Source organism: Cricetulus griseus, chromosome 8, assembly GCF_003668045.3.
Source record: "Cricetulus griseus strain 17A/GY chromosome 8, alternate assembly CriGri-PICRH-1.0, whole genome shotgun sequence".
Taxonomy (NCBI): domain Eukaryota; kingdom Metazoa; phylum Chordata; class Mammalia; order Rodentia; family Cricetidae; genus Cricetulus; species Cricetulus griseus.
In genome coordinates, this window is record NC_048601.1 from 820,789 (window position 1) to 847,406 (window position 26,618).

The following is a 26,618-nucleotide window of genomic DNA, read 5'->3' on the forward strand; positions in this document are numbered from 1 at the left end:
GTGTTTGGTAAAATACTCGTGGGCAAGTCATTATTCTACATTTATTAGTTCTATTATTTTGTTTATTTAGTTTCTGAGGTAGCGTTTTTTTTTGTTTTGCTCAGGCCTGTCCCTGCCTCCCTAGGATTAGTGAGTAAGCCACCCCCACAAAACTTCATTTGATACAGGAAGCCCTACCAGTCCAGAAGCTAACCCACTTCGTCTTTTCCACTAACTTTATGCAACTCAATAAGTAATTTCACCAGCTGTTTCAGTGCCAGTGTAATGAACTGTTGCATAGCAACACATAGCCTTGCCGCACACCCTCCTATCACAATCGCTGCAGTCATCTGTTCTGCTTTTGTGGTAGTGCTGTCCCAGGGGAGAGGACATGGTGATCTTCCTCATTCCACGATGAAAAAAACAATCATCTGCGGGGCGGGGCAGAGATGCTCTAGCACTTTAAAAGAGCCCACCTAAACCCTTTAGAGCGTGGAGAGTGATTTATCTGGTCGTTCTGCACGCGGCTTTCTTCCTCTTTCGCCAGGGATTGGAATCATCTGCACAAGGTCTCGGAACCAGCTAGTTCTGGCTGAAACTAGCAGGCCCACCCAGCTAGGTCTCCAGGTGCAGGGGATCAGGAGCAGCAGAAAGCGCTTAGCCGAGGCCTGTGGAGAGGAGCTCTGGGGAGGATCGCTCACACGCAGGTCCGGGTACCGGAAGGGGGCGGGGGAGGAGGCCGGTGGGCGTGGGGCGGTCAGTCCGTGCTGTGGGTCTATATAAGCTGCGCGCGCGCCAAGCGGCGCCCGACTTGGGCGCGAGCGGCGGAGTTGCCCGGGTCCTATCTCGCCTGACGCCGCTGCGGGCTAAGCTGAGGAGGGCGGAGGGACGGAGGGAGGGGCGCCAGGGAGAAGGGGAAGGGAGTGTGGGGTGGCGTCAGCCAACGTCGCAGCGCGCTGGACTCCCGAGCGCTTTCGGAGGCAGCCGGGGAGGTGAAGCGGGGCGGCGGGGTGGGCGGGTGGAGCGGCGCGGTGCCTCAGCCTCCTTTGGTCGGGCTCCTTCAGCGGCCTTGCAGAGCCTGTGCTTCGCGCCTGGGCGGCTGCGGGGGTCCTTAGACCTGTGGCCCCGGCTGAGGCGCCTCTGCTCGGCCGCTAAGGGCACCCGAACGCTCGAGCAGTGGTGTGCAGGGTCTGTCCGGCTTTGGCTTTGCTCCTGGATGGAGGTGAAGTGCCCGAGACCTTGGTGTCTTGGTCCTTAGGTGCGGGCAGTGGAAGGAAGGCTTGCCCGTTATGGGAGTGGGCGGTGGTGAGTTAGTGCACATACAACCGGAAGCCACCTCGGCAATGCAGTCTGTGAGAAGGCTTGGTTGGCTACCGTGACCAGGGGTGATGCACTTGGTTAGTCCCTGGGCAGCCAAAGAGACGTTAACATGCTTGTTCAAGAAACTTGCTTCACCTAGCCTTTGAGGTAGATTGAAGTTGGGGGCTAAAGTAAAGGTTCAGGTAAAGAGGTGCTAATGTGGCAAAGTGGTCGTACTCCCCTCCCCCGCTTGGGTGATGACCATAGAAATTGTTCAGAAGGAGAAAGTCAGAAGCCTTTTGCTTGCTTGGCAGTTCTTCTCCGTGTGGGAAATTGAACTTCTGGAAACGTTCCTATAGTGTACATTTTGCCTGCGAGTAGTCTGTCTTTATTGGCCATTGCTTTCAGCGGCCAGTTGATGCAAGAACGCTGAATGAAGCACCATTGGTGTTTTGAGTTCATTTTTGTGGAAGAACATTTTAAAGGAAGGTTTTCCAGAGATGATAAAGGTTGCTGCTGTGCACCTTTAGTTTACGTTTATACTTAACTCTCCCCCACCCCCAAATCTTAAGCGTCATCTGTTTCAGTGGTGCAACTCTCTTCACTCTCTTCATTTCTTTTCGGTTACCAGTCACCTTCAGGCCATTCAGTGGAGGGACAAGTGGGAAATATGAAGTCAGCCAAGCCCCATGTGACCCACAGTCAGCACGGGGAATGCCTGCAGGCCCTGAGCCCTCTGCAGTCTACTCTCAGTTCTGCTTCATCTCCTTCCCAGGCGTATGAAACGTATATCGATAATGGACTCATATGCCTTAAACACAAAATTAGAAACATCGAGAAAAAGAAGGTAACTTTTTACCCCCACCAAGCCCTGAATGTGCATGACCTTAAGCCAGGGTTAAGGAGCTGACATATTCTTTATCATCAGAGAACATAGGTCTTCCAAAAGATTTAACTGACCTTGAGATTTCTTTGCCTGGGAATAATTAAGCATCTAGGCTAAATGCTTGCTTCATTTGCCAACATAGCCGAATAACAATATTCTTCACAGTAAATTTGTTACACATACTGCTTTTGAAAAGTTTGCTGTTTTAGGTCTGATTAATTTCTTGAGATATATTATTGTTTCTTATCCTAGTTCCTTGTGACTGCATCAAGTGATATGGCAGTACAGCCTCTGCAGTCATTGGGAGCATTTGTCATGAGCCAGGAAATGCTTTAACATTTTTTTCCACAGCTAGATACTGGTTTAAGATTGGTTCAGGAAAGTGTGGTAGACAGCTTTGTAAAGAGACTTTGGATCCTTACCAGTCCTAACATTACAGTAAATGGTATGGTAAAGATCCAGATAATTTCTCATTTCCTCAGTCAGTCCCTAGGGATGCACTGTTGTGTCGTGTGTGTGGTTCTCATTTACTTTTGACAGGTAAGGCTGAATAAGTTCTACATTCTTTTAAAACTGCAGCACAAGATCTAGTAAAACAAGAGGAAAGTTTTTTGTTTGTTTTGTACAGGGATATGTAGAGATTTTTGATTTTTATTGACTGTATCTTCCCTTGTGTTGGGAGGTAGCACAGAAGGGCTAATGGTTTTTATCTTTTCCATGCATTTTTTTTTTTTTCCCTTCGAGACAGGGTTTCTCTGTGATTTTGGAGGCTGTCCTGGAACTAGCTCTTGTAAACCAGGCTGGTCTCGAACTCACAGAGATCTGCCTGCCTCTGCCTCCGAGTGTGGGATTAAAGGCATGCACCACCATGCTTCCATGCATTTTTTGAATGCATGCATTTAGTTACTAGTGTGACTAGATGATTGTGCCTGGGTCAGCACAGGTTCCTTAACGCTGAGAACTAGCTCATGCAGGGTCTGTTAGTGGAGAGTCTTTAGTGACATTCCTAGTGGACATGTTGAGTATGTGTTTTCCTGTGTTATCCAGCTAAACTGTAATTACTTCTTTAATTCTGGATGTCTGTTTGCTATTGACAGTGTCTTTGCTTCCAGCTTCTAGGTAAGTATTTTAAGACCTAAAACCAATATAGGAGGAGCCTGCAAAATGCTTATGTCATGATTATGGGGCTAATAGATGAAATTTAGTTTTTATGTATTTTCTTAAATACCAAAATTTCCTATGACAGGTAACATCATATCTTGGTGCTTCTGTTAGAAAGTTAACTATTATGAAAATGCTACACAGTTCAACAGGTAACAGTCAGTAGAATAAGTAAGCATGAACTACAAAGTATGCAGAACTAGTCAGCCATGATGCTATTGATGCTTTGTGCTAGATCAGTGCTTCTCAACCTTCCTTAATGCTGTGACCCTTTAATACAGTTCCTCATGCGGTGATGACCCTCAACCATAAAATTATTTTGTTGCTACTTCGTAACTGTCATTTTGCTACTGTTATGGATTGTGATAAATAACTGAAATGTGACCCCCACCCCAAAGAGGTTTTGACCCACAAGTTGAGAACCACTGTGCTGGATAATTCCTTGTGAGAGGCTGCCCTGAACAGTGTGGGATATCTATCAACAGTCTTGGCATCTGCCTAAAAGATGCCAGAAGCACTGTTAACCTCCTCCAGACTCTGCAAATTGTGATAATCTCATATATCTCTGGGAATAAATTGGCTGAGCACCTCTAGGTAGGGGTATATGGTTGACTTTAGACCCTATTTAAGTAGACTGATTATAAATAGAAGCCATTAAGAGGTTAAAAAAAATAAAATCAGGCTGTTGAGATGGCTTAGCTGGTAAAGCTGCTTGCTGTACAAACCCGATGACCTGAGTAATAACCCCAGGATTTTGCAGTGGAAGGAGATCATCAGCTCCCAAAAGTCCTCAGACCTCTATACATGCACTAATAATTTTAAAAAGATTCGGGGCTGGAGAGATGGCTAAAGGTTAAGAGTATGTACAGAAAGCTGGGCATGGTGGCTCATGCCTTTAATCCCTATACTTAGGAGCAAAGGCAAGCACATCTCTGAGTTCAAGGCCAGCCAGGGCTATGTAGAAAGACCCTGTCTCAAGAACAATAACAGCAAAGAGTACTTACAGTTCTTTTAGAGAACCTGGACTTGATTCCCAGCTCCCACATCAGACATTTTATAAACCCTCCATTTGGTGGTGCTGATGGTGGAGGAGTACTGTCTAGTGATGACTCTGACCTCCTGGGGCACCTGCACTTATTTGCATATACCCTCGCACAGATACACATAATTAAAATAAGTCGGGCTTGGTGGCTCATGCCTTTAATGCTACCACTAATGAGGCAGAGGCAGGCAGATCTCTGAGTTCAAGGCCAGCCTGGTCTACAAAGCAAGTTCCAGGACAGCCAGGGCTACACGGAGGGATCCTGTTTCAAAAAATTCAAAAATCACCCCCACCCCAGAAAAAAAGAAGAATTCAATCACTACACTGATATACTAGTTCATCTTAGCATGCTGACAGCTCTGTGTATCTTGCTAGTTTGCCACATACTTTTCTATAAAAAATTTCTTCATCAGTGCTGATATTTTCATATTCTAATTAGGTAACTCCAATGTAATCCTTTAAATAACCCCTTATTATACCACACACATTAAAAAACCCAAGTACACTGACCTGCTGCTTTTGTGCCTCATTTTGGGAAACTTCAGGTTCAACAATGTGTTTAAATACAGTGAGAAGCTTACTTTTTAAAAAATTTTTTTGAGATTGGGTTTCTCTGTGTAGCTCTGGATGTCTTGGAACTCACTTTGTAGACCAGGCTAGCCTTGAAATCGAAGAAGTCGGCCTCTGCCTTCTGAGTTCTGGGATTAAAGGTGTGCATCACCACCACCACCACCACCACCACCACCACCACCACCACCACCACCACCCACCTAGATACTTACATTCTTTTAACAGTGCTACTATAGTTCTTTCCTCAAAATGAGCCTTAACTGTTGAATGATTTTTTACTGGGATACCAGATTTCTAGGAATTCCATTTTTTACATAGAAAGTTATTCCTGTGAGGCTCTTTGAGTTAATGCATGGTGAAAACTCAACCCTCTAACCTGATTTTTTAGAAATAAATTTAAATAGTATATATCTAAGTTGAAAGACTAGTTCTTATCTCAGAATTGTGAATATTAAATGAATGGGGAATGAAGCATCTGTCACACTGCCCTGTCACCACAAGCACTACTCCCCTGCTTTAACTGCCGTGCAGGTTTACCTTCTGATGCATGACTATTCCATCTCTTTAGAGGCTTTTTCCTGGTTTCAAGAGTAGGGAGATAATTAAGATAGTTGAAATACCAGCATCAATGCATTCCAACTACAGTGGTTTATACCTGTAGTGTTCAGCTATTCTTAGAGCAGCCTCAGCTCTTAAGCTTCAGCTGCATTTTTGAGATGCAGACAAGTTCTTGGAGCATAAGGCAAACCCTGGTTGGGTAGAAGTTATTTTTTTCCGTTGGTCAAGTGCCTGAAATAGCTACTAAATTGTAGTAAGTTTAGCTGTAATCTGCTGGGATGAGTACGTGGGACAAAGCTGACTGATACTGCTCTGTGTTTTTTTTTTTTTTTCCCAACTGAGTTGGAACACAAATACCGTTGCTATCTGCCTGTATGAAATTGTAGTCTGGCATACCAGCATATTTCAAGAATCTCATTTGCTTCAGATTTTTTTCTATCAGATTATGCCATAAAATACATATTTCTCTTTTGTAGCTCAAACTGGAAGATTATAAAGATCGCCTAAAAAACGGAGAGCAGCTTAACCCAGACCAGTTGGTAAGTAGCTTGAGATTATTTGTTAGATATACTGGTCTGCTTTCTTTTCTTTTTTTGTTTATTTTTTGAGGCAACGTTTCTCTGTGTAGCCCTGGCTGCCCTGAAACTCACTGTGTAGACCAGACTGGCTTTGAACTTACAGAGATCTGCCCTGGCCGTGCATACTATTAGATGATATTGGCTAGATATGGGTTAAATAGAACAAGTTAGATTAGATAAGGTACCATGTACATTGAACTTAATTCGTGGTAGGAAGACTGAGTATACTCAAGTTTTCAACTCTTCACTGGTTTAATATAAACTTGACATCTTTCTATTCTAAAATCTGTTTTTGTAGCTTTGTCATGATTCTGACTTGCTCTCTTTTAATTTCTTTTATACTTGAGTTATGTACTTAGCCTTTTAAACATTAACTTCACTATAAATATTGACTATAATTTTTCTTATTTTGAACTCATAGTGGTACTTCTGCCCTATGAAATTCTGGCATTGCAGGCCACACAAGGCACCATGCCCAGCTACAATTTTTTTTTTTCATGTTTGCCCTGTTCATGATATACCTGTTAATTCCAAATATTACTAGTTTGTGAAGGAGAACATTTACAATATGGACTAAAAAAATTCTTTATGGTTATTTGATGTTTTGGCCTGATCACATTTCCTGCCTTTTAAGAAGGGACAAAGTGTGCCTAAAGTTATTTAAGATTTATTTTTTAAAATGTATGTGTATGCATGTATATCTTTGTGTGGGTATGTGCATGTTAGTTCAAGTGCATGTGGAGGCCAGAAGAGGTATTGGATCCCCTGAAGATGTAGTTACAGGCAGTTCTGAACTGCTCAATGTGGGTGATAGGAACCAAATTCACATCCTTGGGAAGAGCAAGTGCTTTTTAACTGCCAAGCAGCCCCTCCAGCCCTGAAGTTATTTGATCTGGCTCATGAGCCTGTTAACATTTCCCTCCTTGCTGTGTTGTCATCTTCTCTGACCTAGAAGTCCTATGGTGTAGTAATTATGATTCTATTGAGGCTTAGCTTTGAATTATGTGAGCTCTGAGCACCCTCTACATAGTGAAGGGACTTGGCTAATCAGCCATCATTTATTTCCTTGGTTTTGTTTTCATGCTCTGTCCACTAACTTAAAATGTGGAAGCTTCTCTGTAAGAATCCCAGAAGTTCTGTTAGAATCGTATCATTGAGGCGCTTTTGATGTGAACTTGGTTAAAGTGCTTGCTGCATAAGAATGAGATCCTGAGTTCAGTCCTGGAGTCCATGTAAAAAAGTTGGGTGTTGTGGGGTGTGGTGTGATGTGGTGGTGCACTCTTTTTAAGATCTATTTATTTATTTATTTATTTATTTATTTATTTATTTATTTATTTATTATGTGTACAGCATTCTGCCTGCATGTGTGCCTGTAGGCCAGAAGAGGGCACCAGATCTCATTACCCTATGGTTGCTGGGAATTGAACTCAGGACCTCTGGAAAGCTGTCAGTGCTCTTAATCTCTGAGCCATCTCTCCAGCCCCACACTCTTGTAATCATAACCCTGGAGTGGTGGAGACAGATCCTTGGGGCTTGCTGGCTAGTCAGGCTAACCTATTTGGCAAGTTCCAGGCTAGTGAGAGAACCTATTTCAAAAAACAAAATAAAAAAAGCCCCAAAACCAAAAAACAAAGCAACAAAATGAAAACAAACCAAAAACAGTGGAGAACTGTAGAGATTGGTGCTTAAGAACTCTTATTACTCTTCTAGAGAACCTGAGTTCAGTTCTCAACACTCATGTCACTCAGCTCACAACTGTCTGTAACTCCAGCTCCAGGGAATCTGATACTTTTGCATCCTTGGTTACCAGTATTTATATGCACATGCCAATACACACACACATATTTATCATTAAAAATAAATGTTAGGGGCTGGAGGGATGGCTCAACAGTTCAGAGCACTTACTGCTTTACTAGAGGACCAGGTTTAATCACATGGTGGCTCACAATCATCTGTAACCAGTTCCAGGGTATGTGATGCCATCTTCTGGCCTCAGTGGCCACCAGGTACACAAGTGTTACACAGACATACATATAGGCAAAACACCAATACACATTAAATTAAAATTAAAAAAAAAAATCCCCCAAAACACCAATGACCTAGGCTTGGTGGCACATATCCTTAATCCCAGTGCTGCGGAGACAGAGGCAGGCAGATCTCCGAGTTCTCTGAAAGAGCACACAGGGTTTATAACTGCCAAGCTATCTCTTCAGTACCATGAATAATCTTTTTATGTATATTGACATATACATTTATGTAGAAATGTTTTGTTTTGAGTAATGTTTTCTAGGAGTAGAATAATACACTATCTGTATATGTGTGTGTGTATTTTTTAAACATATATTTACTTACTTTGTGGATGTGTGAAGGTCAGAGAACAACTTACAGTAGTCCTTTCTTTTCTCTGTGTGGATTCTAGGAATTGAACCCAGGTTGTCAGTTATGGCAGCAATCATATTCACCCACCAAGCAATCTGTTGATACTACTACACTATCTGAATTATTGAGACTCCAATATAGTTTTAACTGCTTGAATAAGTTCCCTAACTTGTTCTGTCCCAAGTGGACCTTTTTCTTCATTTTAAGTTAAAAAGGGTCTGGGCATGGTGACACAAACCATTAATCCTAGAATTCAAGAGGCAGAGGCATGTGTAGATCTCTGAGTTTGAAGCCACCATGGTCTAAATAGTGAGTTCCTGGAGTGTCAGATCTTTATAGTAAAACAACAACAACAACAACAACAACAACAAAACAAAAGCAGAACAAACAAAAAAAGCAAAATTACATTTATTTATTGGTATGAGTGTTGTGGGGAGGTCAGAGGATAGTTTGTGGGAGTTAGTTCTTTTCTTCCACCGTGTAATTCCTGTGGATCAAAGTTGGTAGTCAGGTTTTGCAGCAAGTGCCTTTACCCACTGAGCCATCTCATCATCTGGCTCCAAACTGACTTTTGTCTTTCTCCACAAAAAGTTAAGACAAACTCATCTCTTCTGATTACCAGTTGAGTATGAAATCTTTTATTTATTTTTAGTCACTTTATGTGTATGAATACATATGTTTGTGTCCTGCATATGTTTGTGTCCTGCATGTGTGTGCTTGGTGCCTGTAGAGGTAGAAGGAAGTGATGGATCTCCTAGAACCGGAGTTACAGATGGTGTGAGTCATGACATGGTTACTGTGAACCAAACCCAGGTCCTTTGCAAGAACAACAATTGCCTTTTACCTTAAGCCATTTTTCCAGGCCCTGTAATATGAAATCCTTGTTTTTGTTTTTTGAGACAGGGTTTCTTTGTATAGCCTTTGCTGTGCTGGAACTCACTCTGTAGATCAGGCTGCCTCAAACTCATAGAGATCTGCCTGCTTCTGCCTCCTGGGTGCTGGGAATAAAGGTGTCTGCCACCACAGCCTGGCATGGTATGAAATCTTAAAAGAAGTTACTTCTTTAATTTCAGTAGGATAGTGCTTGTTATAATACTTATGATATCTATTACAAGCAATTATTTACACATTGTTTCTGCCATTTTTTAGATGTTTCACAGTTGCTCTTCTTCTGTGTGATATTTATTATTCCTATAGTACGTTTGAGTGGTGAATGATGTTGACTGAGGAATCTTAATGGCTTAGTGTTCTCAAAACCCATAGAGATCTCTAACTTAAATGTTTAGATAGGATAGAATTAGGACTCTGATTTTTTTATTTTGTTACATGTGTGTATGTGTATGTGGGGGGCCAGATGGCAACTTGCTGAAGTTGGTTTTCTCCTACCATGTGGATCCTTGGGATTGAATTAAGCTCTTCAGGTTTGGCAGCAAGAACTTTTACCCACTGAACCATCTCAATGGCCCAGGGCTCTGATTTCTAATATAAAAATTAGAGGTTTAGCTTGGTAGTGTATCTAAAGATATGCTTGAGGGATTGAGGCATGGGAATCGTAAGTTTGTGTCTAGCCTAGAATACGTACGAGTTTTATGCCAACCTGAGATCCAGTGAGAACCTGTCTTTAAACAAACAAAAGTAGAGGCAGGTGGATCTCTGTGAGTTTGAGACCAGCCTGGTCTACAAGAGCTAGTTCCAGGACAGCCTCCAAAGCCTCAGAGAAACCCTGTCTCAAAAAAAAACCCCAAAAAATAAGTAAAAAATAAAAAAAATAAAATAAGCAAACAAAAGTTCTAGCATTAAAATAGACTTTTTATATTACTTTACCTTGTAGATACCGTTTCTTTCAGTAAGTACTTTTCTAACTTACAAAGTCCTATCTCCTTTATCAATTAAAAATGATTTATGTTTATTTGTATGTGTCTGTTTGTGTATGGGAATGTATATCCAGGTGTCCAGAAGAGGGTGTCACATCTGTTAGTGCTGGAATTATGGTGACTGCCTGATATGGTTGCTGGGAACTCTGATCCTCTAGAAGAGCAGCATGTACTCTTAACCTCTAGGCCATCTCTCTAGCCCTTTAGCCATTTAGGGAACACTTATTTATTCTGAGCTTACCACGGATTTGCTGGGGTTTTTTTCCTGTCTGGTAGGAAGCTGTGGAGAAGTATGAAGAAGTACTACATAATTTGGAATTTGCCAAGGAGCTTCAGAAAACCTTTTCTACACTGAGCCAAGATGTGAGTATGTTTTCATTGCTTTTCTTTGAGCCACTTTAGCTGCTGACGTTGAAGAATATGCCACTACCTAAAAATTGTGTTTGCTTATCAGTCATCTGAAACCATGTGGATAGTATACTGAGGAAGTCTCACTAAGACTCCTAGGAAGTCCTTGAACTCAATATGTAGCCCAGACAAGCCTGGAAATTGTGATTCTCCTGCCTCAGCCACTTGAGTGTCTGGGATTATAGGTGTGCACAGTTGTGCCTGGCTCTAGACTATTTTTAATTTTCTGCTAAATTTATTTAGGCTTGGTATTCTTGACTTTGAAGAGATTTTTGTTTGTTTTTTTGAGACAGGGTTTCTCTGTAACTTTGGATCCTGTCCTGGAACTCACTCTGCAGATTTTGAACTCACAGAGATCTGCCTGTCTCTGCCTCCTGAGTGCTGGGACTAAAGGCGTGTGCTATCACTGCCCTGTGTGTTCTTTTTCTTAGGGCACTCATATATGTTCTTCCACCATGGTGCTCTAGAGATGTCACCTACTTTGGCAAGCTATGCTGTGTAGTTTGACTTTCCTTTTGGGCTGACAGCCCCCAAACAATGACATTGAGACTTAATAATTATGAAATCTTGACCTTTAGCTTAGGCTTGTTCCCAACTAGTTCTTATAACTTAAATTAATCAGTTTCTGTCAAACTATGTTCTATCATGTGGCTTTTTACCTCTTTTCCATTCAGTATGTCTGACTTTCTCAGTTTTTCACTGGCATCTCCTGCACACCAAGGTTCTAACCCTCTAAGTTCCTTTCTCTGCCTGGAAGTCCCACCAACCTCTCCTGTCTAGCTATTGGCTGGTCAGATTTTTATTAAACCAATCACATCGACACATCTTCACACAGTGTAAAAAAATATCCCACAACAATGCTGATTCCATGAAAGCAGTTTCTTTTTTTGGTGCTTTTTTTTAAAAAAAATAATTTTTTAATGGTCATTGGTGCTTTGCTTGCATACATATCTGTGTGAGCACGTCAGATGCCCCTGGAACTGGAGTTGCAGACAGTTGTGAGCTGCCATGTGGATGCTGAGAATTGAACCAGGATCCTCTGGAAGAGCATTCAATGCTCTTAACCGCTGAGCCTTCTCTTCAGCCCCCATGAAAGCATTTTCACTTGTTGCCCATGCTTTATATCTTTTCCTCCCTCCCTCCCTCCTTCCCCACCTCACCCTTGAGACAGGTTCTCACTATTTAGCACTAGCTGGTCTGGAACTCACTCTATAGACCAGGCTGGCCTAGAACTCAGAGATCTGCCTGCCTCTGCTTTCCCAAGTGCTAGGATTAAAGGTGTTCATTACCATGCCTGGGCACTGCTTCAGATTTCTTTCTCCTCATAATGTGACAGTAGGTCTAGAGCTTGCTACAACCCCATCTCATCCCATTTGAAGTATTTTTAGATTAACTTACTTTACATGTGTGTTTTGATTGCATCTATGTGTCCATGTGCATACCTTGTGTTTGAGGAGGTTGTCAGATAGTTACAAACCACCATATGGGTGCTGGAAACTAATAGACCTAGGGTCCTCTACAAGAGGTCTATTAGCTGAGCCATCTCTCCAGCCCTGAGCTTGTCTTCTTGAGTCAAGCCTTCAAGGTGTTTGTCATTACCTTCCTATTCCTTTTTCTCGTAGTTTTTGGGCTGCTTTAAACTTTTGTTGTCACGTCAATAGATTGTGGAACATCTTGTTCTTTTATCCTCAGTCTAACTACATTCTTCTTAGTTTCTTGAGATGATTTCTGTTCTTAGCCAAAATCCATTATACTAAGTAATGGTTTGGAAAATAAACTTTTGTTCAGTATTGCTGATTGGATTGTTCATGTGTTTTCCTTTTCAAACTGATCAACAAAGAAGAAAAAGGTGTAAGATTTTCTTAGTTTCTACATTGGTAAAGACAAGAAAGCTGTTAGTGGTTTTCATGAGATCTGATCATGAGCTAGGAGACAGTGTAGTTAGTTGACTTGATTTATTTAACAGGTATTTGAGTTCTTGTTACATATCAGTCTCTGTGCCAGGCAGTGATGTATGGATGAATAACCAAAATATAGTCTCTGTCATTATGAATGCAGAAAAATAAAAGTGACAACTAGGGACTGGAGGTGTAGTTCATTAGGTAAAGCACTAGCTTAGCGTCTGCATGGCCCTAGGTTTGATTCCCAGCACTGCCAAAAAGCAATAAATAGATAAATGAATTATACACATGACTATTTGATGTGACAAAGACTTTGCTGGAGGACTTTCAGGTTGGCATAAACCCATAGAACATCTAATCTAGTTTTGGGAAATAGGCTAAAGAGAAATATGAAGTAATGAAGTGGTATGTATGTGTTTATTTCTGTGTGTTGTGTGTATGTATTCATGTGTATATGTGCCTGTGTGTGGAGACCCAATATTGACTTTGGATTTCTTCTTTGATTATTCTCTACTTTATTGAGATAGTGTCTCACTTGAATCCAGAGGTTGCCTATCAGCTAGTCTAGTAGCCAGTTTCATGAGGGATCCCATCACTGCCTCCTGAGTGCTTAGTGTTACAGGCAGCACCATGCCTGCCTGGCTTTTAAGTGGATCCTGGGGATCTGAATTCTTTTTTTTTTTTTTTTTTTGGTTTTTCCAGACAGGATTTCTCTGTGTAGCTTTGGAGCCTATCCTGGCACTCGCTCTTGAGTCCAGGCTGGCCTCGAATCACAGAGATCTTCCTGCCTCTGCCTCCCGAGTACTGGGATTAAAGGTGTGCGCCACCAACGCCTGGCGGGGGATCTGAATTCTAATCATCACACTTTCCCTTGGGCAAGCCCCTTAATCACTGAACCGTCTCCCCAGCTCTATGATGTGTATGTGGTTGTGAAGACATTTTGGTTAATTAGAGTACAAAGCTAACCACACTAGCCATAGAGTCCAGGCAGTGGTGACACACACCTTTATTACCAGCACTTGGGAGACAGAGGCAGACAGATGTCTGTTAGTTCAAGGCCACTCTGGGCTACACGAGATTGAATCTGTCTAAAAGAGAAACAGAGCTCACACAAAGGTGATCCCAGCACTTCGAATCCCCCGCCTTTAATCTTAGCACTAAGGAGTGGAGACAGGAAGTGATACAGCTGGGTGGAGAGGAATATAAGGTGGGAGAAGACAGGAGCTCAATGCAGTCTGAGTCTGAGGAACAGTGCATCTAAGCAGTCTGAGGATTTGCTTCTCTGATATTTAGCATTAACCCCAATATCTGACTTGGAGGTTTTTTTTTTGTTTTGTTTTGTTTTGTTTTGTTTTTGAGGCAGGGTTTCTCTGTGTAGTCCTGGAACTCATTTTGTAGACCAGCCTGGCCATGAACTCACTGAGATCCTCCTGCCTCTGTCTCCCAAGTGCTGGGATTAAAGGTGTGCACCACCACCACCTGACCCTGACTCTGAGCTTTTATTATTAAAACCTAAGAGAACTTGTATTACAGACCACAGCAACTCTTATAAAGGAAACATTTAATTGGGGTGGCTCACAGTTTCAGAGATTCATCCATTATCATCATGTCAGGGAGTATGACAACATGCAGGCAGACGTGGTGCTGGAGTTGACAGTCCTTACATTTTGACTCAGAGGCAACAAGAAGTTGACTGACTGTCACCCTGAGGGAGGCTTGAGAAAAAGATACCTCACAGTCTGCCCAACAGTGACACACTTCCTCCAACAAGGCCACGCTTCCTAATAGTGCCACTCCCTTTGGGGGTCATTTTCTTTCAAAACACAACACCTTTTTAAAATTTCTTTTTGTTTTGCTTCCTTTCTTTATACTTTTCCCTTATTTTCCTCTTCCCTTTCCTTTGCCTTGCTGTGTAGATGGCTTATTTGGAACTCATCTTGCAGTTGGCTGTGCTCAAATTTGGGAAATCCTAGGCATGCATTACTGTGCCTGGTTAGATATATCTTTTATAGACTTTAAGATTGTATCAATAACCCATTTATTGGAAAAAAATCTTGAGTCTTTTTCTTTCTTTGCTGTTTTGTTAAGAAATAACCAGTGTTATAGAAACATAATCATAAAAGCTATGTGGGAAAACTATATTTTCTTAGTGGAAACAGGTACATTATTATTTTTAAAAAATTAGGCTTATTTTGTTTTATGTATTTGAGTGCTTTACTTGCATGTATGTATGTGTACCATGTGTGTGCCTGGTGCTCAACTAGTTCACAAGAGGGCATCAAATTTCAAACTGGAGTAACAGGAAGTAATGACCCCCATGTAGAGTTGGGACTGAACTGAGCCCTCTGGAAGAACAAGCGCTCTTAACCACTGAACCATCTCCCCAGCCCACAATTATTATTTTTTTTTCAGATAGGGTTTTACTTGATAGCCCAGGTTTTCCTGAGCTTCCTATGGATACCAGGCTGGCCTTGAACTCACAAACATCTATCTTCCTATGCCTCCTGAGTTCTGGGATTCAAGTCATGTGTCACTGTGCCTAGCAATAAGCTCTTTATTTAAATGGTATGTCACCTTGTTTACATAACATGTTAAGCTTCAAGATACAGTTATGAGCTGGGTGGATCCCAGTACTCAGGAGGCAGAGTCAGGTGAATCTCTGAGTTTGAGGCCAGCCTGGTCTACAGAGTGAGTTCTAGGACAGCCAGGGCTCCACAGAGAAACTCTGTCTCAAAAAAAGGTTAAAAAAAGGTTGGTATGTTGTGGGTGGGTGGGTGGATGGGGTGAGCTAGAGGGAATGGGTATGACTAAGGTTCATGTTATATTATACATTAATGGAATTTTCAAAAAATAGAAATTGAAGCTGAGCGTTGGTGGTGCACACCTTTAATCCCAGCACTTGGGAGGCAGAGGCAGGCGGATCTCTGTGAGTTTGAGGCCAGCCTGGTCTACAGAGCGAGTGCCAGGATAGGCTCCAAAGCTACACAGAGAAACCCTGTCTCAAAACACCCCCCCCCAAAAAAAATTGAAAACAAGAACCCTCATTCCTCATTCAATTAAAAACTTTAATGATGGAAGTGGGGGACACATTTTCTGTGGGTATTTTTAAGAAAAGGTTGAGTTTTTTGTTCCAGATCCCTGTGGTTAGAAATGTTTGGTTTTTGGAATAATTAATTATATACATAAAAGGGACTATCTTAGGGATGAGACTTAATTCTAGATATGAAATTCACTTACATTTAACATAGCCTAAGGGTAATTTTATATACTACTTTTAGTATGCTTCTATATTTAATTTTATATTTATTTTGCATGTGTATGTTGTGTGGTGGTGGTGTGTAAATGCCACAGCACACATGTGAAGATCAGAGGGCCACTTGTGCTTCTATTATATGGAGTCTAAGATTGAACTCAGGTAGTGGGGCTTGGAAGCAACTGCCTTTAACCTCTGAGCCATCTCCTTAACTCAGTGTTACTGCATGGGTATCAAGATTCACTGGACTCAGTACAGGTTAAGTGAAGTTTATTCAGAGAGATTGTGCTTACACAAGAGGCTGGTGACCATCTCAGGTTCCAGCTCCAAGGATCCTCCCAGGCTGTTCCCTGTGACTCAATCGGAAGTAAGAGAGATCTGGGTGATCTCCAGGGCCCCAGATCTAGTCAGTCCTCTCCACCATCTTGTCCTCACCTGTGACCACACCCATTTGGCTATAGGTGTGGGCTGGGTGGATATCTCACTACACAGTGTGCCTACATTTTTGACTGTGACCCATCACATGGAGTTAGATGTGGAATTTTCTTTACATTTGTATTTTCACATTGGTACTCAATTTAAGATTTTGACTTTTTTTTTTTGAATTTTTTTCCTTTCTTCCTTCCTTCCTTCCTTCCTTCCTTTCTTTCTTTCTTTCTTTCTTTCTTTCTTTCTTTCTTTCTTTCTTTCTTTCTTTTTTTTTCTTTTTTTTTGGTTATTTGTAGAGCAGGCTGGTCTCAAACTCACAGTGATCTGACTATGCCTCCCAAGTGCGGCAAAAGTTGTGCACCACCACCCCCAGCCTCTGTTCAGTTTTTCAGTTGCAAAGTGTATCATCTAGGCTGGGTGTTGGTTTTGTGCGCCTTAAATCCCAGCACTTGGGAGGCAGAGGCAGGTGGATCTTTGTGAGTTGGAGGCCAGCCTGGTCTACAGAGCCAGTGCCAGGACAGGCTCCAAAGCCACAGAGAAACCTTGTCTCGAAAAACCAAGAAAAAAAACTTACCATCTAATCCCAGCTAACATGGGTAATTGAGATATGTGAACCTGCATTTGTTTTAACAGCTACTGAAAGCTCAGAAAAAGGCCCAGAGAAGGGAGCACATGCTAAAACTTGAGGCTGAGAAGAAAAAACTTCGAACTATACTTCAAGTTCAGTATGTATTACAGAACTTGACACAAGAACATGTACAAAAAGACTTAAAAGGGGGCTTGAATGGTGCAATGTATTTGCCTTCAAAAGAACTTGACTACCTCATTAAATTCTCAAAACTGACCTGCCCTGAAAGAAATGAAAAGCTGAGGTAAGTCAGTGAAGTGATTTTCCTGATATAGAACTTGTCGCACTTTTAGCTTTTCTGTTATAGGTAGTTAGGGATTAACTAAGAAAAATCTTAATTTTATTCAATATGGGAAACTTAGATATGTTTGATAGATCATTCAGGAATTCAGAAAAGTTTGAATGTTTTCATTAACCCTGTCTGTAGTATAGCGCTGATTTTGAAAATAATGTTTGGTCAGGTGTGGTGAGACCGTCTCTCAAGCAAAACAAAACAGCTTGATCATTGTCTTCACCCTATGCAGATATTCACTGTGATACTAGTTATAAATGAACTGATGATTTAAAACTGTAAAATTGAGGCTACCTAATATTTCCTTCCCCAGTTAGCTACTATTTTTTGTATTGGATATATCAGCTAACAGACAGATGTTTATGCTTTTTCTTTGTTAAACATGGATTGGTCCAGCTCTTTGTTAGCTGTGAAAGCAGAGCTTAGAAGAGTTCAGCTGTTACTAAAGATCAGCTTGGTGTAGGGAAGAAGCTCCATACAACTCAGCTTACTCTGGAAGCTGCATGCCTTACTCCTTGCTGGTGTTCTGTTCATTGTCTCTATCTGTTGTTTGTTGGTTGCTGCCTTCCCACTGGAGTTGGTTCAGGGAATGGGGCTTTCTCATGTTGAAAAGTAAGCCACTCTCAGGCTGGAGAGATGGCTCAGGGGTTAAGAGCACTGCCCGGTCTTCCAGAAGTCCTGAGTTCAATTCCCAGCAACCACATGGTGGCTCCCAACCATCTGTAATTTAGTCTGGTGCCCTCTTCTGGACTGCAGGTATACATGCAGGCAGAGCACTGTATATATAATAAATAAGTAAATCTTTTTTTTTTTTAAAGAAAAAGTAAGCCACTCTCTACAAAGTAAAGTCAAATGGAGCTTTGAGTGTTTCCATTTCACTTTTATTCCTGAGGCACATTTGATAACTAATGATACTGCACTGGCAGCTTGAATTCTTGGTCTATCCCTTGGTAGTTGCATTGGTAAAATCTTTTTTATTCATTTTAAGGAAGACATTTAGTTTTGATAAGTATGTAGAAAATTCAGTATTTTGCTTCCAAATAATAAAAGGGTAAAATTAGCATATTTACATATCTTGACTGTTGATGGGTTATATTTTATATGTACATTGTACTGCTCTTCATGTGTATGCGTATGTCTAAAGCCACTCTGTTCTGCTGCTGCTTTTCCTTGTCAGTGTTGAAGACCAGATGGAGCAGTCATCCTTGTACTTTTGGAACCTTTTGGAAGGTAGTGAGAAAGCAGTGGTAGGAACGACATGTGAGTTTTCCCTACTCTGGACTTAGGTAGTAAATAGTAAACTTTTTGCCTAAAGGTTTAGTATGATATTGAGGGTCTAAACTGTATTGGTCCACCAGAATTGATATGTCTGACAATGGTGTATTCATTGGAAGAATGGTCCCTTTATTTATGTTAAAAGGAGCTATCGTATATTCCTATTTACTGAAAGGGAACTAACAGATTTCAAGTGACAACCAATATGATTTGGAAACAAAAGCTAAGTACTAGTTCTGGTTTAATACTAGCTTAATCATTTTGGAGTTCAGTTTCCTATTCTGAATAGTGGTACATGTTCTAGTTGAGAACTTTAAATCCCTACCTTGTTAATATAAGGCTTATTTAGTAGGTCATTCTAAGAAATGACAAATGGTTTGCCTAGTCTGTTGGACGGTCAGATGACCACATTCAAATTGCCAGACATGAAATATAAAGTACACAGCTTAGGATCTTGAAAACTCCCTATAAAGTAATAAATATTTTCATAATAGTTAATTTCTTCCTCTTTAGAAAATATCTGCTGGGTGTTGGTGGTGCACACCTTTAATCCCAGCACTTGGGAGGCAGAGGCAGCAGATCTCTTTGAGTTTGAGGCCATCCTGGTGTACAGAGCGAGTGTCAGGATAGGCTCCAAAGCTACACAGAGAAACCCTATCTTGAAAAAAACAAAAACAAAAAAGAAAAACGTAAATAAAATATCCAAGTCTAGGGCCTGGGGTATGGCTTAGTAAAGTGCTATGTAATCATGAAACCTGAGTTTTATCCCCTTACCTGTGTTAAAAAAAACAAAACAACAACAACAGCAACAAACATTTCAGCATGCAATGGCTGAAATCCCATCACTGAGGAGATGAAGAAAGGAGAATCCCTGGGGCTTGTTGCTGGCTAGTCTAGCTGAATCAGCAAACTCCAGATTGAAGGAGGGAGGGAGGGAAGAAGAGAGAGAGAGAGAGAGAGAGAGAGAGAGAGAGAGAGAGAGAGAGAGAAGAAAATGCTTGAAGAAGACTCCTAATACTGACCAATAGCCTCCCTAGGCATGTGCACGTGCAACCACACACAAGTACATATACCTTCAGAAAAGTAAGCCCATTTATGTGTAACTATCAAGGTTTATAACTCTGTTTAAGACTTAAATTATAAGTGAAAATTTATATTTTTGATCCAGGCATGGTAGAATGTACTCTGGTCCCAGTTAGTCAGAAGGTAGTTTGAGCACAAGAATTCAAGGCCAGCCTGAACATCGTGGCAAACCCTGTCTTGAAGAAAACAAAAAAGACAAAGGAAAAAATGGTTTGGAAAAGAGTTTGGCACTTCCTCTTTTATTTTATATACTTACTATACTATATATACTAAGTATACTATATATACTTACCATATAGCCAAATAGTTACATGTCCAGAACCGAACAGAAATGAAAACAAGTTCTCACTTAAATACAATGCTTATACTCTGTTCATAGTAGTTCTCTGTTAGAGTCAGTGTAAATGCACAGCAGTAAATTGATATACAAAATAGGATATTTTCATTGAGTAGATTTTTAGCAATTAAGTAACCTCTGGGTCTGGTGTCTCATGCCTGTAATTTTTTTCTTAGGAGACACACACAGGAGGATCATTACCAGTTTGAGGTCGGACTGATCTACACAGTTCTAAGCCAGCTAGAGCTACATAGTGAGAGCTTATTACAGAACAAACAAAAACCAAAATCCCAAAACAAACAGCAAAAACAACAAAAAACATTACTACATGCAAGAGCATAGATGAATCTCAAAGTAATTATACTTAGTAAAAGAAGCCAGACAAGACATGAATATATATATTGTATGACTTCATTTATATAGAATTCTAGAAAAGGTCACTAAGTTGCTAGGGAAGGGGACCAATTCAGAAGGTCCTTGAGGGATTTGGTGGATGCTAAAAATGCTTTAAAATTGTGGTTCTATTGGTGGTAGCGTGGTTTTGTAGCTGTTAAAGCTATGAATGTGAAGTAGGTGAAAAATTTTGTTTATAAGTAATAACTCAAAGATGACTAAAATATAGCTGTGGTGGTACATACCTGTAGTCCTAGAATTCAGGAGGCTGAGGCAGGAGAATTGCTATGAGTTTGAGGCTAGCTTGGGCTACAAAGTAAGATGTTTAAAACAAAACAAAACAAAAAACCGAGGCTGATTAAAAAGAGAATCAGGCCAGGTGGTGGTGAAGCATACATTTAATCTCAGCCCTCAGGAGGGCTCAGATCTCTGAGTTTGTGGCCAACCTGGTCTACAGAGTAAGTTCCAGGACAGCCAGGACCACAGAGAAACCCTGTCTAGAAAAACAAAAACAAAAACAAAAAAACAAAAAAGAGAGAACAAATCAATGTTATAATACGCAATGAATAATAGGCACATACTATGGATGTTCTGCCTGGTTTGGAATTGGGTTTTATTGGACATGTAAAATAAAATATATGCAACTTTGACATTACTTTTATAATTAAAAAAAACTTTCTAGTGCTAGTTTGTTAGAAGTGACATGAGTGAAATCTTACTGAAGGAGTTTTACAATTTAAAAATATTAAGCCAGTTCTTGTGGCTCAAGCCTGTAATCCCAGCCCCTAGGAGATGTGGGATGACTAAGGCAGGAGAATAACCAGTTTTTAGACTGCCTGGGCTAATAGTTATTGAGACTTGGTTTCCACATAGCCAACCAAAAAGAACAAGGACAACAAAACCAGGAGTGTCTGAGATAAGATTTCCTATTGGATATGATGGATGAATTACCTTTTATTTCTATATATCCTTAACTAATGGTCAACATAGAGCAGTGGCTAGTTGTAATATCTTGGAAGCATATGGAAAAAATGTCTCAGCTCAGGGAATTTGTGCCTTGTCATACTCTTTGATTAGGTTCTTTCTTTGATTTTTAGTCATTTTTCAAATGGTAAAAATAGAGAACCCGAGAAACTCAAGTAATTTGTTAAATATATAGTCTCATGTTTACTGTTTGTATTTGCTCAACATGAAGTGTAAAGATAAATCACTCTTTTATTTTCCTGGCACAGACAATTCCAAGTGTCCTCCTGCCCCCATCCACTCTTGTGATGGTTAACTATAAGCAGGATAACATTGAGATTCTTATTCTCCATAATTGTCAATGAACTCTTAGGTTGTATGCTAAGTCTTCATCACTCTTTCTTAGACAAACATGTGAAAGATCTGCTGTCTAAGCTGCTCAACTCAGGTTATTTTGAAAATGTCTCAGTTCTCAAAAATTCTAAGGAAAAAGAGGAAGAAATGCTAATGCAATCAGGAAAGAAGAAACAATTACTGAAGACTGAATCTATCAAAGAGTCAGGTTTGTTGCGATCTTTGAAGGTTTTTTGTTTTGTTTTGTTTTGTTTTGTTTGAGACAGGGTTTCTCTGTGTAGCTTTGGAGCCTGTCCTGGATCTCATTCTATTGGCCAGGTTGACCTTGAACTCACAGAGATCCGCCTGCTTCTGCCTCCCTAGTGCTGGGATTAAAGGCATGCACCACCAGCGCCTGGCCATCTTTGAAGTTCTTTAGTTTGCTATTTTTTTAACTTTATTTTTAATATTTATTTTATTTATTTATTTTGAGGCAGGGCATAAACTATGTAGCCGGGTTGGCTGGACTTACTATGTGTAGTAGGCTGGTCTTGAACTTGGATGATTGTCCTTCTTCTGCCTTCTGAGTGCTGAAATTAATAGGTTTGTACTAGGACTCCTGGGTTATACTATGACATTTTCATTTTCAAACATACAATGCTTTTGTTCCTAATAATTCTTGCATGTTGATGAAAGTCCCACCTTGCCCACTTTAGCCCAAAATAAATGCACAGAGACAATATATTAATTATAAACTGTTGCCTGGTAGCTTCTTATTGGCTAGCTGTGTCTTAATTATTAACCCATTTCTATTAATCTGTGTATTTCCACATGGTCTTGGCTTACAGGAGAGCACCTGGCACAGCCTCTTTTCCTGGGCTCTACAGTCTTCCTATGTTTCCCAGAATTCTCCTTGTCTCCTAGTCCCGCCTATCTTCCTGCCTTATTGCCAACACTGTTTTATTCATCAACCAATAAGAGAAACATATATACAGAAGGATTTCCCCATCACTTGCATTCTCTGATGGTAGTGCCCTTATCCTTTCATGACATGTATTCCATTATAGAGGTTGCGTTCTTAATGCATTTTAGAACCATCATTTTGAAATGATTTAGTTTGTTGGATTCTATATGAATGGAGATTTTTATTTGTTGTAATTTAAACCTAGGTTTAGAAAACAGATTACTAGGGATTGGAGGGATTGCTCAGTGGTTGAGTATGTACTGCTCCTACAGAAGATTCAAGTTTGATTACCAGCAGCCCAATTGGAGAGCTTACAACTTTTTTGGCCTCTTTGGGAATTGCATTTTGTGTATAGACCCACCCTTAGACACAAGTATACACAAAAATTAAAAATAAAATGTTAAAAAAGAGAGAAAACAGTGTTGTGACTTACAGTTTAGCTTTTTTTTTTTTTTTAAAAAGATTTTATTATGTATACAGCATTCTGCTTCCATGTATATCTGCACACCAGAAGAGGGCACCATGTGGTTGCTGGGAATTGAACTCAGGACCCCTGGAAGAACAGCCAGTATTCTTAACCTCTGAGCCATGTCTCCAGCCCCAGTTTAGCTTCTTTTTGTTTGGTTGAGACAAGATTTTCTGTAGTAAGGGCTGGCCTGGGTTCTTGTTCTATGTCTTCCAAGTGCTGAGATTAAAGGCTTGTGCCACTAAACTGAGTTCAAGATTGAACCTTAATAGAAACATTAGTTTACATTTTGTTTTGAGAGAAAATATTTGGTTAAAACTAGGCATTTGTGAAACCTGAATAAACCTCTTTGCTAAACTATAATAGGATAATTCCATTTATAGTATAGCTTAAATGTAAGCCATAGTGGAAAACAGTATTTTGTAGAAAAATGTGAGTTTGGGATCAGTTATTGATGTAAGGGAAAAGAAAAAAAAAATAGAAAATGAGGGATTGGGGATTTAGCTCAGTAGTAGAGCTGGGCTGGTGTTGAGGGACTTTAATCCAAGCACTTTGTAGGCAGATGCAGGCTCATCTCTGAGATCGAGGCCACCCTGGTCCACAAAACAAATTTCAGGACAGCCAGGGCTATACAGAGAAACTGTGTCTCAAAACAAACAAACAAGGGGGAAGGGGAGGGAGAGGGAGAAGGGATTGGCACCTGAAGCAAGCTTGTTCCTAATTTGAACTAATAAAATAAAATAAAAAAACAAGAAGAAAATGAAATATATTTTTGATTAGCCATTTATTTCCTTCTTTCCCTTTTTAAAATTAAAAAAATGTTTTTATTTGTCAGGGTCTCATGTAGCCCACGCTGGCCTTAAATTTACTATGTAATTTAGGATGACCTTGAACCTTTGATCCTCATGCCTCTACCTCTCCAGTTCTAAGATTAAAAGTTTGTACTCCTCTGACTAGTTTATGTTGTATTCAGAATCGTATCTAGGAACTATGCTAGGCAAAGACAACCAGCTAAGCTACATCCCTGGTCTTACTTCACCTTAATACTAAGTTCAGTGCTTCTGTGTCTCCCTCTCTTACCTCTCCTGACCATAGTATGGTTTGGCAGAGGCTCTGTTTCAAGTTGAGTTTACTGATTTGTCCTTGTAAACTTTAACTGTAATTGCAGTTTTAATAAGGCTATTTGTAGGTATTTTACTTAGGAATAAAATCTTAAAACCAGGTTGTGTTGGTACACACCTTTAATTCTAGCACTCAGGAGGCAGGGGCAGGCAGATCTCTTGAGAGTTTGAGGCCAGCCTGGACTACAAAGTAATTTCCTGGACAGCCAGGGTTATACAGAGAAACCCTGCCTCAAATAAACCAAAAAGAAACTTCAGTAAATATCTCATGAAATACCAGCTTCAATGACAATTTTCCTTAGGACCCATTCTCTTTTTGTCCTTTCCTTTTTGTGCTGGGGATCAAACCTCAGGCCCTGTGCATGCTGTGCAAGTGCGTTCTACCACTGAGCTACAAACCCTAGGCCTTCCACGTGCTGCTGACCAATAAACAATAGCTGGAGTAGTCCTGCTATGAATATATTTAATTGCATTAATTATTCTGAGCCCTTTGACATTCTTTACTGGAATGAATTATGGCTATAGCCAGACTAAAAACCTAGAATTTGTACTTATTTATAATTCTTTTATCTTCTCAGAATCTCCTGTGGAACTCGTGCAGCCTGAGATACAACCACAGGAGGTGAGAATGTGATCAATCAGGTCCTTTGCTGAAGTTGTTTTAAGTTTTCATTTGTTACTGTGGATTAGAGTCTGAGGCTTGGGCAGACAAACTGAACTTGAATGCTGCCTTGCAACTTATTGGTTTAGTGTCTGGCTGGATTGTTGTTCTCATCTAGGTAGTGAAGCCTGGGATCATATCTGGTGTGACTGAGGGCCAAATGGGCTAGTCTGATGCATAGTAACTTCTTTAGAATTACTTATTGCTGTTTTAAACCCTTATGTTTGACTTTAAGGATGTATAGAATTTTGTTACCAGGTTTACAATGGTAGCAGAAGAGAGTGTTTACTCTTTTTAAGTGACATTGAAATTTGTGGAAGCTGAAAAGAATCGGAGAAACAGATGCACAATACAATAGATATGTGGAGGAAATTGAGAAAAACCTGGGAACCGAGGAGACATACAGCTAAACAATATAACTTTCTGTAATTGAACTATCCTAGCAGTGACTTTTAAAGGAGGGTGACAGGTGTGTGGAAAGACCCTCAGTCTGGCAAAGACAAAATTGCTTTGGCAAAGGGACTATTTAAAGTGATTGTAGTGCCATAATATGTAGTTTCTTCTAATCTTATATGGGTCACAGATTTCTACCTTTGAAGTGTCAAAGTTTACATTTCTGTTAATTGAGGAGAAAGAGTAGATACAGAAGTCATCCAGTTTCTTCAAATAGGGTAAGGATAAGAGTTTCATTCAGAGCTGGGTGTTGGTGGCGCACGCCTTTAATCCCAGCACTTGGGAGGCAAAGGCAGGTGGATTTCTGTGAGTTCAAGGCCAGCCTGGTCTACAGATCCAGTGCCAGGATAGGCTTCGAAGCTACACAGAGAAACTCTGTCTTGGTGGGGAGGCTTTCATGTCAGGTAGTTTCTTGTGAGATTGACAGAAATAGGAATACTAATAGAGTTGAACATTCCATTGAAAGTCTATGCATTTTAAGCTTGAAGCACATTGTTTATTTCTCTGGCTTAGTTTCTTAACAGACGCTATATGACAGAAGTAAATTATTCAAGAAAACAAGAAAGTGAGGAACGATCTTGGGAAGCAGATTATGTGAGAAAACCAAATCTCCTCAAATGCTGGAATATGCTTCCTGAACCAGATGGTCAACAGAAGAAGCAGAAGTCCTCCAAGTCTTGGGAGTCTTCTGTCAGGTCCCAGGAGGTACCAAAGCCTGTGGTTTCCTTAGATCAGGGGAATCCTAGGTCAACATTGTAGGAAAAGCAGAGGCAGCAGAGTTCTATGACACCTGTCAGCCAGTGGAAGCCACAAACCCCTAAGTCCAAAGTGGGCAGCCCTCAAGAAGAGCTGAGCATACAGGAGACACCAAAGCCATGGGTAGTTAAGCCACAGAAAGAACAAGATCCACAGAAGCTACCTCCTGGATCCTGGACAGTCTCTGTGCAAGGTGAACAGAGTGGCAGCAGGTCCTGGACCACTCCTATGTGCAGAGAACAGGATTCAATGAAGCCTGGGACTCCAGTGTCCTGGGAAAACAATGCTGAGAACCAGAAACACTCCTTAGCACCACGTCACAGATTTTTTTTAAAGTCCTGGGGAGCAGCTTCAGCAGGCCTGTTACCAAATGACCAGCTCCTGCCCAGGAAGTTAAATGTAGATTCCAAAGATGTGAGTAGATTTCTAAGTCTGCCTCATCCTGTTGCTGATAAATAAATCTTTCTCTCAGGATGTGAGGTTTGTAAGGAATGATCCTTGGATAATCTCGGCTAGTATTGCTTGTTCTTAAATTATAAATTACTTCATATTGCTTATGAAAGCAAACATGTCACC

General features: G+C 40.6%; 1 protein-coding gene across 3 annotated transcripts in view; it reads left to right on the forward strand.

Moving 5' to 3' along the window:
- The first annotated feature begins 1,019 nt into the window (after positions 1-1,019).
- Positions 1,020-26,618, forward strand: part of Caprin2 (caprin family member 2) — a 49,424-nt gene continuing 23,825 nt past the window's right edge. Inside the window, exons 1-8 of one of the 3 annotated variants that reach the window (XM_027430048.2) lie at positions 1,022-2,125; positions 5,972-6,034; positions 10,603-10,689; positions 16,951-17,189; positions 18,415-18,497; positions 21,695-21,850; positions 24,751-24,794; positions 25,800-25,991. In XM_027430048.2, coding sequence (XP_027285849.1) covers positions 1,949-2,125; positions 5,972-6,034; positions 10,603-10,689; positions 16,951-17,189; positions 18,415-18,497; positions 21,695-21,850; positions 24,751-24,794; positions 25,800-25,991 — 1,041 coding nt within the window. In that variant the 5' untranslated portion in view covers positions 1,022-1,948. Of the gene's footprint in view, positions 2,126-5,971; positions 6,035-10,602; positions 10,690-16,950; positions 17,190-18,414; positions 18,498-21,694; positions 21,851-24,750; positions 24,795-25,799; positions 25,992-26,618 lie in introns of all 3 variants that reach the window. The other 2 variants (XM_027430050.2, XM_027430049.2) reach the window with 2 other exon arrangements.